Raw genomic sequence first — 15,506 nt, 5'->3', positions numbered from 1 at the left:
GAAAAATAATCAAGCCAGGGTTTAATGTAAAGAGGAAGAGTGAAATTTCACTAGTTAAATAAGGGCTGGAACATGTAATTAAACCCCATTAAAAGATTTGATACCAACTAAAAGATTCAAAAATATGCCGTTTTAAAGTTGCCAGAGAAGTTTGCAGAACAAGACAAATGTTAAAATTAAGAACTGTCAGAGTTTTTGTGCATCTTTTCCCCACAAACTGAAATTAAAACTAAAGAACAATGTGCTCTAAACTGAGTTTACAAAATCAGGGATTGCCAGGTTTAACATGTGTCCAACTTTTCATTTGATTTTATGATCTCTTCATAAAGCAAACAGCACATGTTCATTCAGTAAATTATCTTTTATTTAAATTAAATCATTAGATAGGACTCTCAAAAGCATTTTAATCTTTACTTAAAAAAAAAAAAAAAAACTTTTTCTCAATTCAATTTCCATTAATAATCACTATTTATTCTTACAAGGTGTGAAAATTCTGGAGCATAAATGTGTGTACAGCAGGCTAACAGGAGAAATAAAGTCCTTGTAAACGGAAGTCAATGCACAAACATTGCTAGAAAGAGGAACGTGAAGATAGAAACAGATTGTTAGATACTTTTACATACACATCAAATATCAATTACATTTGAGCAGTTCTTTCCCTATTTGTGCTTTATTTATAAAGGAATGTTATGCTGATGTGAACTGATTACTTGTGCTGGTTTATTGATTCATCTTTTATCATGCAGGACAACTTGCTATGAATGAGGTCATGTAAACATAATAAAAAAGCGCTTTCCTTTTCAATCATATTCTATATCCAACACCTGCGGTTTATAAAAAAAAAAAGCATTATGCAATTTAAAATGTCATAAAATTTGCACATCAGATTCCCTAGAGTACAATTAAAGTTTATAACACATTGTGTTGCCTCAGTAATATCAGAGAAATTCAACAACATAAAGACAATGAAAATTACAACAGTTGATTCGTGGTCCTTGGCCCAAGTGAATAATACCGATTTTAAATGTCAAACAAAACGGTGGGGCAGCATGTGTGAGTGGAGGGGGTCATTGAAATAGTTTCGGCTCCTCTGAGCCATCAGTCGTCTTATGGCAGCAGGAGTCGCCGGCCAGTGCAGATGCTCAGGACATTTCCTCCACAACTACTTCCTCTGAAATCTGAGAAAGGAAAAGAGAATGGAGCATTTGTGTGTGCATTTGTAATTCTCTGGCTCAAAACTCAGTGAATCTAGATTTTGGGAACAGCATTTAACGTCAGATAAATTTACACTGAATAGAAGTAAAAACAGTGATGACCGAACCCAACCTAACCTTTAAATATTTATCTTTTAAACAATACAACATGCAGTAAAGAGACTCAAAAAGGTGAATAGCAAAACAATTGAATAAATCATTTTATAATGCTACTTAATAGTCGGCCATTTTAATCAGTTTGTTAATAAAGTTGCACAATGTCATAAAAACTGTAATTCAGCGTTTTGAGAGTTAATGCCACACTATTGGAAAATGTTCACTACTAGTTACGTCACTAGTTAGTAGTTCAACACCACACTAGTGTTAGTTAGTATTTCTACATACCTCGAATCATCTTTCTGCTTTAGTTTTCTAGAAGAGCCCACAGTCCTTCAGGTTGTTTTTGATGATGACGTCAGTGACGGCGTCAAACACAAACTGCACGTTCTTGGTGTCGGTGGCACATGTGAAGTGAGGGTAAATCTCCTTGGTTTCTTTCTTCTTGTTCAGGTCTTCAAACTTGGAGCGGATGTACTCGGCAGCCTCGTCATAGTTGTTGACACCTTGTTTAAAGTGAAAATAAAAGGAAAAGTGAGAAAACAGCAGGGCAGATGAGAGACAGACAGTGAGAAACAGGAACTTAAAGCTGGAAAAAAGCAAAACGGATTAAAAAAAAGGACACAAAAAAGCTATACTTTACTCTTGCCACCAGTTTATTCATTTATTCCCTCTGATCGGAAAAAATGATAGTAATCTCTCCCAATTGATTAAAATCATCTTCCCCCGTTTGATGACTGTCCAGATGTAACTTTGCAATAAATGTAATCGTTGGTCTTTTGAATGTCAGCACTGATGAGAACTCAAAGATGAGCACTTGAACGTAACGTGTTTAATATGGTTTTATTTACAACAGAGGACATTTGACATGTATGAACGAAACACAATAATCAACCAGCAGGACCACAGATATTGGGGTTGTGACTGATTCCTGCTGGATTACTTCACTCTGGTTAGTCAGAGATTAGCACACAAATATGTTTGTATAATTGGAACAATATAACTGGATTATTGACTGATGTTCCAGGTAATTGAATCCCTACATATCTGTGCTAACTGCATGTCTCTTGAATCATGCTGCAGTCTTTTTCTTACAAAAGTATTTGAACTCAATTTCTTGTTTATTTATTAAGACATAACTGTACTATGTGGGATAATGTGCTGTCAGACGGTCATTAGTGCTAAAACAAGTTATTCTGCTTAAATATTATTTACCCCTACAAGCGAGAATATAATTTCATTTTGATGATAGATTATGGACAACTTTCTTTAGAGTAAACCATAATAGAACATTGGATCCATGTTTGTTTAATGCACGGCCGGATCGGAGTTCTCGAAAGCTCTCCTGGAGCACATGATTTAGATGGTTATTGGGTTGTTGACTGGTGTATTGCACCTGTGTATTCAGGGAAGCAGATGGTGAGCGGGCTGTGTATGATCTTCTGCTCAAACAGATCTTTCTTGTTGAGGAACAGGATGATGGAGGTCTCGGTGAACCACTTGTTGTTGCAGATGCTGTCGAAGAGCTTCATGCTCTCATGCATTCGGTTCTGGGGTGAAACAGAGAGACATCTTTAGTACACCAGTACACCAGAAGCACAATAAAACAGAGGATCGGACAGGGGTTCAGGTTAGGGTTAAAGATTGTACAACTCTTTTTGGTGCAAGAAACACTGACAAGAGGAATTCAGGGGAAAAAAAGAGATAAGAAAATGGCCCAAGTAGTTTCTCACCATCTCTTCATCTTCAGCCAGCACCAGGTCATATGCACTCATGGCCACACAGAAGATAATGGCCGTCACGCCTTCGAAACAGTGGATCCATTTCTTTCTCTCTGAACGCTGACCGCCAACATCAAACATCCTAAAACAGAGAGCAGACGCTCTTAATGATCTGCAGTACTAACCCAACTGAAGAAAAACCCATATCACTGAGCTTAATGCCCTTAACAACCTAAAACAGAAGAGAGAACATTAGATCAGCCACACAGACAAGATGACTCCAATAACTGAGACTGAAAACGAAATATTTCTCCAAGCTGTGATGGGCAGGAAAACAGTCCATTCATGAAAGGAATAAATAATACAAAAATGAAAATACTTATTGGCTAACTCTTTCAGGCCTTTTGCGCTAATGCACATTTAAAGTTGATGTTCCGCTTTCAGTTCCGAGATACACGAGAATCAGTGATGAGTGACGTGTGTTTACATGGCATATCTGATACGAGAACTGGTCCCTTCCTCTCCTTCAGACCAGTGGACATCCACGAGACTCGCTGGCATTTGTTGACATTTGAGTTTGGCCCTTGTTTCTATGGTAATGGAGGAGTTGAGAGGTGGATGGATGTGAGAGGGAGGGAAGAGTTGAGACTTCCTGTCTGTTCCAGATCTGTTATAGAGGCAGGTGTGCCACAGACGTCACCGGCATTTCTAGGAAATCCTGTTATCTTCTTCCTGGCACTGCCTTGTGTGGCATCATCTTTTTAACGCAGTACATAACATCATTTACAAGACACAGTAGAAAGTAATGGACAGTCTCTGACAGCTGACTTGTGTTTGATCTTTCGAAAGGTTGGGCTGACATTTCCTCTGTAGATTTAAGCCGACTCATTCAAAGAGAATCTATTAAATACTATAAACATACCTAACCAAAAGCCCACAACAGCCTTTGGGGAATTAATCCCAAACCTCAGGACACATGGATGATTAATTCTTTAAGGGTTAAAGAGGGTGTAGCAAGCAGACAGAAACAGAAGATGTGTGAATGTGTGTGAACAAGTGTTAGTGCCATTTCAGAGCGGTCGACTGCAAAGTGTGAAATCAGAGAAAAACTAAAGATATGCACTGAAAACATGGACATTCTGCAGTATGGAGAGGTTTCTCACTTGAAGTGCAGGTCTTTAAAGGTAAAATGTGTCTCTACGATGCCGGTGGTCTTCACTCTGGTCCTCAACACGTCTTGTTGGGTTGGGATGTATTCTGATTGGCCGATCCTCTCCATATCATTTAGATAACTGCAAACACACAACATGGCACAAAGATTTTTTCAAATAATAACTCATTATTAATAATAATTAATAATATTTTCCTTTCAAAAAACAAAGCTGTATTTAAAACATTCACTTTTGTGTGTTTTTAACATTTATAAAATAAACGATGCATCTCTACAAACTTCTTCAAACTGAGGTATTATTCTAAGGGGGGGGGTTTGACATGTAAATGCTTTATAATGAGACGATCAAGTGGCTGTAGAAACAATATACCACTAAAAATGTTTAAGAATCGTTTCGGTCGCTGTTACACAAAATTATGTATGTGTATTCTAATATCAAAATACACTAATCAGCCAGAACATTAAAGCACCCGTCTAATATTATGTAGGACCCCCTCATGCCGCCAAAACAGCGCCAACAGCACGAGTATTTCGTCCAATGTGTTTATGCGAAACCTTTACTTGAACAGTGTCGCAAGATAATTCCTTTCCACAGAGCTGTGTAGATCATGTAGATGATTGATAGCAAAATAAAGTTTAATAGTAAATGTTCACATAATCTGGGGAATTTTAAACAAGTGTGTCTTACACCACGGGAACATGAGCACCAGAACGACAACATTACAAATAACACAGCCAACATAGAATTAAATGAAACCGTCATATTTCCAACATGCACTCATCCAAAGCTCTTCGAGTTGATTCATGAGAAGTAACGTTATGTCTTTGGGACTTCGCAGGATTTGTCTTTACGAGAGTTTGTCTCAGTTTCTTAGAAATATTAATAATTCTGCTCAGTTGAAAAAGACATCATTATGTTAGATACATAACCTTGTACACTGTCAGTGATTTTAATATGAATTATTTTAATATTATAGTTTTTAAAATAATATTTTCACTAATTACATGTTTCTAAACGACTCTTTAAAAAATGTATTCAGTAAAATAATGTTTGCAATTGTAGAAACTTACTAGTGAAATCAGACATTACATGTGGCATTATCATGACCCTTAGCATTATTACACATTATATTCGGCATTACATACAGTCTAATATAGTACAGGGGTTCTGAACAGGGCGGTACCACCCCCCACGGGGCGTTCAAAGGATCCCAGGGGGCACTGAGAGCAAAGTAGTAGAGAGGGGGGTGTTAGGTTACAAATGGGGGCGTTTATCATATATGGTATGATCACATAAATAAAATCTCTTTGCATTAAACGTTTATCTAGACTTGGAGTATATCAGTTGGTTGTGAATTATACGGGTTGGTACACATATTATCTTATATCTCGTTTAGCAACGTCAAATACACGGGTGGAGGCACAACCTCAACTAATGCACCTGTATGACTCTGTAGATGGATACGGCTCAATGTACAGAACTTAAAGCTCGAGCTCTTAAACTCGCAGCTTTGTGAGAATCAGTGAGAAGCAGATTTCAACATCAGCACCCTTGAATGTACCTAACTGTACGTGCAGAAACAGATTGTTAATAAATATTTCAATACTTCAGCTCTACTGAATTTGTCATAGGCTACATTAGGGGAGTGAGGGAATATAATTTTGTAACAAGTTGTACATATTTAAATCGGTTAAGGTAATGAAAAAAAACAGTTGAGAACCATTGATATGTACAATCATCTGTAAACCCTGTGCAAATCCACTCTCAGTGCCATCACTGTTTTACTGAGTGACAAAACACACAATTTTCAGTAGTTGAGCATTTGGAATTCATTTTGAAATAATTGCGCAAGTGGGCATTGAACCAATCCTGAAGAAGGAACTAGATATTCTCCACACAGCCGATCAGGTGAGAAGTGAAGGTACCTAACCCTTTCAGTTTCGACTGAATTGCCATTGTGTTTTCAGATTTGGTGTTTTATCTTGCACTTCATGGTCACTGTAAAGACTCATCCCGTTGCTCACTGTATTACATGCGCTTACATGAACAGACAAACACTTTCAAAACCAGCACAGCTTGACTGCTGAGACTTCAGTCTGATATCCATGAAAGTGCACAACCGATTACATTGTAAACTCTAGTGAGCAAGCAAACCGATCACAGTGGAGAAAGGGAACGCAACCATTTACATCAGGACCCAATTTCAGTTTCAGAGACTCACTTGTGTTAAGAACAATTTTGCGAAATACGCGGCTAAACACGTTTACATTATAAAACATAGAAAATAGCAGTAAAACGTAAGTTTTGCGCTGGAGAGAAACGACTCTTAACAGCACGATCAGTCAGTAAATGCACCTGATGCAGCACCGCTCCACATTAAACTGTATGTTTATTAGGATCTTCTTTGAAGTGTTTCTAAAGTGCTCTCATGTGCTGGTCAACTTGTCTCATTACACCAGTCTAAACCAGAGTTTTTTCACTTGTTTGTGAAGTGAAATCACTGGTGGAGCTTCTCCGTGCATACCGCAAAAATCCAAATGATCAATAATGAAATTCATTGTCAATGATTTCCTTTATCGATTAGTTGTTGCAGCCCTAATATTCACATTGAAGTATTGAGACCAGTGGTATTCTTACAGGGATAATAAAGAAAATGTATTCATTCTTTTCAGAACGGTGCTGGTCTAAACATGCAGGGCAAAGTGAATGTATGCATCTCTTTTAACTGTTGACATTATGCTGAAGCTTATCAAGGCAAATTACCCATAATATCCATAGTGTACCACCCTATTCCACTTGTAAAGTCTTATTTAAAGGTTGACAGCCTGAGCAACATGAGTTATGATGTTTGCTTGATATGGATATTGACTAATAGCTGATAGATAATATTTTTTTAAAGGCCTAATCTTCAATCACATTGTTCATTTAAACCGCACAATGATGACTTTAAGACATTACAGACATCGCAGCTTCATTTTGAGTTCATTTCCTGTAAAGCTGCTTTGAAACGAGGTGTGTGTGGTGAGAAGCGAGACTCGATAGAGAGACTCACTATGCAGCCGAGTCATTGAGCTGATATTCTCTGGCACGGGTGAAGCAGCTCTGTACGCCTCCATCAGCCCACAGTCTGGTGATGACATTGGCCAGGTCATCTGGTAGAATGCCCTGTTCCTCTGCTGCCCCTGCCAGAGCAAACAACTGACGGGCATCATCCTATAAAACAAAGCACATGAAAAATAGATATGCAACAACATAAAGACACACATAAAGAGTGTTATTTAAAAGCTTTATCAGATTTTTAAAAACCATCCACAGAAAGATTTGCTAAAATCAAGTCAAATAATCTTTAATGTCAATGTGTTTATCCAATACATCTGGAAATGAACACACGGCACATTACACACAAGGCCCATTCAAAACCGCCACGATGCTACAAATTTGTGTGCATTGCCATGTGGTTGCTAAGGTGTTCTTGGTGTTTTTATAGTGTTTTCTAAGGTGTTCTGAATGTTTAATGTCACAAGTCAAAATATATAACTTAAGTGCCTCCTTTAATTTAAGCTTTAATTTTAAGATTTTTTCCTGTTTTATTATCAGTCAGAAAAAAGTATGATCACTTTCCAAGCCACAGTATTTTAGGTGTTATTCATGTCCATAACACAAAAGGTGCCGGACAAGTTAAAGTTGAATATTTAGGGGTTTGTTTGAATCCAAAACCCCACGTATAAGCAACACCCCTAACAAGACTATCTTCCAATTTAAAATCCCTAAACATCCACTATCATGAGAGGACAGACAGGTTAGGCTGGTATTCTGGGAGGTGGGACAATGTTTTTTTGCTGTATGTTACACAAGTCAAAAGTGTAAGAAACAATGTGAGCTATAATTCTCCCATAAGAGAGACACTATTATTCCTGACTAGTGCTCACATAATGGGCAGTGGTGGCTCAGCAGTTGAGGCTCTGGGTTACTGACCAGAAGGTTGGGGGTTCCATCCCCAGCACCGCCAAGACACCACTGTTGGGCCCTTGACCCTATCTGCTCCAGGAGCACCGTATCATGGCTGACCCTGCACCTTGACCCCAGCTTAGCAAGGATATGTGAAAACAAATACATTTCACTGTATATATGCAAAATGTATGTATAATGTGTTACCAAAAAATGTAAAGGCTTCTCACCTCCAGGATCTACTTTTAGGACTAAATAATCTTTTTGAGGTGTCTTTGCCGTGCAACCTGTCTGTCTGTCTCCCACACATTTAATTTCAGGAGTCTACGACATGTCTGTCCCTTTCCTCCCAAAGAGCGTGTTGCAGGAATGAAACCTCATGCCAAAAACCCTCCCACTATAGATCTGAACTAAGTCACAGGGAGTAAGCACTGGAGCAGAACATGAGCAGAAGGTTTGGTCTTGACCGACCTGACGCTTCTACAGGATGAAATTAATTCTTAAACTGTGTGCTACTGAACATTACAGAAATCATAAAAGTGAAATAACAGTGTTTCACTTTGAATTTACAAGCTGCTTAAGTTTAAAAAAGAAAAGTATTTCAAAGAGTACAGGGATATACATTTCCATACAAGAACATTACCTGTCCTTTTACAATGTGAGAGAGAGAGAGAGAGAGAGAGAGAGAGAGAGAGAGAGAGAGAGAGAGCGAGAGAGAGCGAGAGAGAGAGAGCGAGAGAGAGAGAAACGGAGAACAACAGATTATTTTGTATTCTTTATTCTGTTTTTCATTTCAGTGAGAGAAAGATGATGCTATTGGGTGCGATGTGCCACGTGTCTACAGCTCAATGCTCAAAGTCTGACATATGGTTAACACATGCACTAACTCTTGTTTAAAGCTGCACTTACTGATCCACTTCATGTCTTACGCACAAGGCTGTGCACTGCATATTATTGATGAGGTTCAGGAATAACATTAAATACAGTGGCATTTGGGATGGTTGGGTAGTCATCCAACAACCAGCTAGTGAACAAGAGATGAATTTAGAGATAAAGAGTGTTTTAGTGAATGCATGAATGAATGACAACGGCTACTAAAATCTGCTCACTTTGTGCATCAACTGGCACACACACACACCGCACAGTTGGACTGGCACACACACACACCGCACAGTTGGACTGGCACACACACACACACCGCACAGTTCGACTAGCACACACACACACAATGCACAGTTCGACTAGCACACACACACACACACAATGCACAGTTCGACTGGCACACACACACACACACACACACACACCCCCGCACAGTTCGACTGGCACGCACACACACACACACCGCACAGTTCGACTGGCGCACACACACACACACACACCGCACAGTTCGACTGGCGCACACACACACACACCGCACAGTTCGACTGGCACACACACACACACACACACACACACACACACACACACACACACACACACACACACACACAGTTCGACTGGCACACACACACACACACACACACCGCACAGTTCGACTGGCACACACACACACACACACACACACACACACACACGCACAGTTCGACTTGCACACACACACACACACACACACCACACAGTTCGACTGGCACACACACACTACACAGTTCGACTGGCACACACACACACACACACACACACACACACACACACACCGCACAGTTCGACTGGCACACACACACACACCACACAGTTCGAATGGCACACACACACACACACACACACCGCACAGTTCGACTGGCACACACACACACACACCACACAGTTCGACTGGCACACACACACACACACACACACCGCACAGTTCGACTGGCACACACACACACACACACACACCACACAGTTCGACTGGCACACACACACACACACACACAAACACACCGCACAGTTCGACTGGCACACACACACACACACCACACAGTTCGACTGGGCAGCACACACACACACACACACACACACACACACACACACCGCACAGTTCGACTGGCACACACACACACACACACACACACACACACACACACCGCACAGTTCGACTGGCACACATACACACACCGCACAGTTCGACTGGCACACACACACACCGCACAGTTCGACTGGCACACACACACACACACACACACACACACACACTGCACAGTTCGACTGGCACACACACACACACACTGCACAGTTCGACTGGCACACACACACACACACACACACTGCACAGTTCGACTAGGCATCACACATCACACACACACACGCACAGTTCGACTAGCACACACACACACACCGCACAGTTCGACTGGCACACACACACACACACACACACACACACACAGTCACACAGCACACACACACACACACACACCACACAGTTCGACTGGCACACACACACACACACAGTTCGACTACACACACACACACACACACACACACACACACACACACACACACACACACACACACACACACACAGTTCGACTTGCACACACACACACACACACACACACCACACAGTTCGACTGGCACACACACACTACACAGTTCGACTGGCACACACACACACACACACACACACACACACACACACACACACACACCGCACAGTTCGACTGGCACACACACACACACCACACAGTTCGACTGGCACACACACACACACACACACACACCGCACAGTTCGACTGGCACACACACACACACACCACACAGTTCGACTGGCACACACACACACACACACACCGCACAGTTCGACTGGCACACACACACACACACACACACACACACACAGTTCGACTGGCACACACACACACCACACATTCGACTGGCACACACACACACACACACACAAACACACCGCACAGTTCGACTGGCACACACACACACACACCACACAGTTCGACTGGCGCACACACACACACACACACACACACACACACACACACACCGCACAGTTCGACTGGCACACACACACACACACACACACACACACACACACACACCGCACAGTTCGACTGGCACACATACACACACCGCACAGTTCGACTGGCACACACACACACCGCACAGTTCGACTGGCACACACACACACACACACACACACACACACACACACACACTGCACAGTTCGACTGACACACACACACACACACTGCACAGTTCGACTGGCACACACACACACACACACACACTGCACAGTTCGACTGGCACACACACACACACACACACACACACACACACTGCACAGTTCGACTGGCACACACTCACACACACACCGCACAGTGCGACTGGCACACACACACACGCCGCACAGTGCGACTGGCACACACACACGCCGCACAGTGCGACTGGCACACACACACGCCGCACAGTGCGACTGGCACACACACACGCCGCACAGTGCGACTGGCACACACACACACGCCGCACAGTGCGACTGGCACACACACACGCCGCACAGTGCGACTGGCACACACACACACCGCACAGTGCGACTGGCACACACACACACCGCACAGTGCGACTGGCACACACACACACCGCACAGTGCGACTGGCACACACACACACACACCGCACAGTTCGACTGGCGCACACACACACACACCCCGCACAGTTCGACTGGCGCACACAAACCGCACAGAGCACAGTTCGACTGGCACACACACACACACACACACACACACACACACACACCGTACAGTGCGACTGGCACACCGCACAGTTAGTGTGGTAGTTTGTAGAGTGGTATTCATTGCTAGGCTTGTGCTGTTTGTTTACTGTCTTGAACTTGCGTCGCTTAAACGGGTGTTGGTGTGTGTGCTACATTGTTTTGGCAGGTCCCAGGGTGTTCACTGCTAGATTTAGAGTTGTTTGTCCAGTGTGTGTAAAACTATGGTTGTTTTTAGTGTCTATAAACAGTGCTTCACTTGTTGTGGAGTATTATTTATTGCTAAAGTGTAGCATCATTTATCTGCAGTGTAATGAATTTGAGTTTGTTCCCGCACTTGTCACCTTGGCAACCCATAGTTTCGGTTGCCCACGTGACTAGCTTTGTTGTGCTAAGAAGCATAAAGGCATGTCCTGCTTTTTCCACTGTATGGCTCGTTAGCATCGTGTATATATTTGACTTGAATGCTGACGTGGAAGTAGCAATGGAAGTAGTAGCCCTCATGTATAGCCCTCCTCATGTGGAGACCTACTTGTGTAAAGACCAGCGAGTCTACCTGTGTGAGTCAAGGTGCCACTCACCATAGCACTTAAGTATCTTTTTATTTTATCTCTTTTCTTATTTTTCTTCTACATACTAACATCTCTACTTCACGAATAACATATGCCTTCAAGCACATCCCTGTTATTTGTTACAGACCGTTTACACAATACTGATGCAAAGCAACACGCAACCCACACAACCTACAGCCACTTTGCACTTCAGCACCTGCGCCGCTCTCGTTCTCAGTGGGACTCTGGAACTGACAGTCTGCTGTGAACAAAGCTGAATTCACTCCAGCCTTTGCTACACTGTCCAATCTCAGCATCCTGGTACTGACGGAGACATGGATACATCCAGAGGATACAGCAACACCTGCTGTTCTCTCCAACAACTTCTCCTCCTCTCACAACCCTCGTCATATGAGGTCAAATCAAATCACTTTATTGTCACACTACCATGTACACAAGTGCAACAGTAGGTGAAATTCTTGTGTGCAGTTCCGAGCAACATAGCAGTCATGACAGTGATGAGACATATACCTATTACAGTAAACAACATACTTACACAACACAATTTACATATCAGATGTACACATACTTACACAACACAATTTACAAATCAGATGTACACATACTTACACAACACGATAATTATATACAATACACACACAATATAGAACACACAATATACAATACAATAAGTAAGGAGTATATGAAATATATATATATATATATGAAGTAGTATATTGTGGAGAATATGTTGACAGTCCAGTGTGAGATTATAGATTAATAAAGTGCAGTGCTAATTATTGATCCTGATAGATCAAGTGTTCAACAGTCTGATTGCTTGGGGGAAAAAGCTATCATGTAGTCGGCTGGTGCGGGTCCTGATGCTGCGATACCGCCTGCCTGATGGTAGCAGTGAGAACAGACCATGACTCGGGTGGCTGGAGTCTCTGACGATCCTCCAAGCTTTTTTCACACACCGCCTGGTATATATGTCCTGGAGGGAGGGAAGCTCACCTCCGATGATGTTCCTGGCAGTTCGCACCACCCTTTGCAGGGCTTTCCAGTTGTGGGCGGTGCTATTGCCATACCAGGCGGTGATGCAGCCAGTCAGGACGCTCTCTACAGTGCTGGTGTAGAACCGTGTGAGGATGTGGTGGTTCATTCCAAACTTCCTCAGCCGTCTCAGGAAGAAGAGGCGCTGGTGAGCCTTCTTCACAACAGCCTCAGTGTAGACGGACCATGTGAGTTCCTCAGTAATGTGGACACCGAGGAACTTGAAGCTGCTGACTCTCTCCACCGGTGCTCCATTGATGGTGATGGGGCTGTGTTCTCCGTCTTTCTTCCTGAAGTCCACAACAAGCTCCTTGGTTTTACTGACGTTGAGGGAGAGGTTGTGCTCCTGACACCAGCGTGTCAGAGTGTGCACCTCCTCTCTGTAGGCTCTTTCATCATTGTCAGTGATCAGACCTACCACCGTCGTATCGTAAGCAAACTTAATGATGGCATTGGAGCTATGTGTTGCCACACAGTCATGTGTGTACAGGGAATACAGGAGTGGGCTGAGAACACAGCCCTGCGGGGCTCCAGTGTTGAGGGTCAGTGATGAGGAGGTGTTGCTGCCCATTCTAGGTAGGGGAGAAGGTAGGGGTCGGGGAACAGGTTTGCTCATTCATAATATCTGGACTTTTTCACCACAGGCTTCACAACACTACTTTTGAATTCCATGCTATTACTACAATGCAACCCACGAAAATACATGTTGTTGTCATCTATCGCCCTCCAGGTCAGCTGGCAAACTTTCTCGAGGAGTTGGATGTCCTGCTGTCCTCCTTCCCGGAGGATGGTACTTAACTTGTGGTTCTTGGTGATTTCAACATACACCAAGACAAGCCCCAGGCCACTGAACTGAATACTCTCAATACTATTCTGGCCTTATTTAACTTGGAAAGACTACACACCACAGCAACTCACAGATTGGACAACCAGCTGGACCTAATTTTTACACGTAACTGTACCACCTCTAATATTCTTGTTACACCTTTACATATCTCTGATCACTACTTTGTTCAATTCAACATGACTCTCCCATCTACATTAAAACCTACTCCACCTTTGTTTTCCTTTTGCCATAACCTCCGTTCTCTTTCACCCTGTCACATTTCCACTGCTGTCTCTACCTCTCTTCCCACACAAAATGTATTTTCCACCCTGGATGTAAACACTGCCAGACACACTAAGCTCTACTTTAACAACCTGTCTAGACAGCATATGTCCTCTCTCCTCTAGGCCAGCATGTATTACACCACCCAGCTCTCTGACATCCTTGAACATTGGACAGACCTCAGGGCAGCTGAGAGGAGATGGCGGAAATATAAAGATCCAGCAGATCTAGGTAAGTATCAGTCTCTGCTTGCAACTTTTTCAGATAGCTTTAAATCTGAAAAAACTTCCTATTACCAGACCAAGATCAACAGCACCACAGAAACTCACAGCTTGTTTAGAACATTCAACAAACTTCTCTGTCCTCCTCCTCCACCACCTAACACGTCACTGACAGATTTAAGGTTTACTAATAAGGTTACAACCATCAGCAAAACATTCTCAGCACCACACCCTGTCAAACACCGGTCTCCTTATGCAACTACTCTGTCTCTATGTTCTCTCCTCTGACCGACACTGAGGTCACTAAACTCCTCCTCTCCAACCACCCCACCACTTGTTCCCTTGACCCCATTCCTTCTCACCTTCTCCAGGCCATCTCTCCATCCATCATACCTGCACTCACACACATAATTAACACTTCTCTACTTACAGGCACTTTTCCCACTACATTTAAGCAGGCTCGAGAAACCCTGCTGCTGAAGAAACCTGCACTTGACCCCACACAATTAGAAAACTACAGACCAGTCTCTCTCATCCCATTCATGGCAATTTTCTGTTTTTCTATCTCTCACAGAACAAGCTGCTGGATGATCATCAGTAAGGCTTCAAAAATGGACACTCCACTGAGACTGCCCTGCTGTCTGTCACTGAGACAGGCAAAAGCTGATTCCAAATCATCCGTGATTCAGCCTGATTCTGCTGGATCTTTCTGTAGCCTTTAACACA

The 15,506-nt window shown here is 42.7% G+C and overlaps 1 protein-coding gene across 1 annotated transcript in view; it reads right to left on the bottom strand.

Moving 5' to 3' along the window:
- Nucleotides 1-367: 367 nt before the first annotated feature.
- Nucleotides 368-15,506, bottom strand: part of LOC127632948 (guanine nucleotide-binding protein G(i) subunit alpha-2-like) — a 68,283-nt gene continuing 53,144 nt past the window's right edge. Inside the window, exons 4-9 of the mRNA XM_052111794.1 lie at nt 7,256-7,416; nt 4,195-4,323; nt 3,044-3,173; nt 2,707-2,860; nt 1,599-1,816; nt 368-1,178 (exon numbers count right to left, since the gene is read on the bottom strand). Coding sequence (XP_051967754.1) covers nt 1,626-1,816; nt 2,707-2,860; nt 3,044-3,173; nt 4,195-4,323; nt 7,256-7,416 — 765 coding nt within the window. The 3' untranslated portion in view covers nt 368-1,178; nt 1,599-1,625. The remainder of the gene's footprint in view (nt 1,179-1,598; nt 1,817-2,706; nt 2,861-3,043; nt 3,174-4,194; nt 4,324-7,255; nt 7,417-15,506) is intronic.

Source organism: Xyrauchen texanus, chromosome 39, assembly GCF_025860055.1.
Source record: "Xyrauchen texanus isolate HMW12.3.18 chromosome 39, RBS_HiC_50CHRs, whole genome shotgun sequence".
In the NCBI taxonomy this organism is placed as follows: domain Eukaryota; kingdom Metazoa; phylum Chordata; class Actinopteri; order Cypriniformes; family Catostomidae; genus Xyrauchen; species Xyrauchen texanus.
Note: the sequence above shows the minus strand (reverse complement) of the source record. Positions and strands in the feature narration are given on the sequence as shown.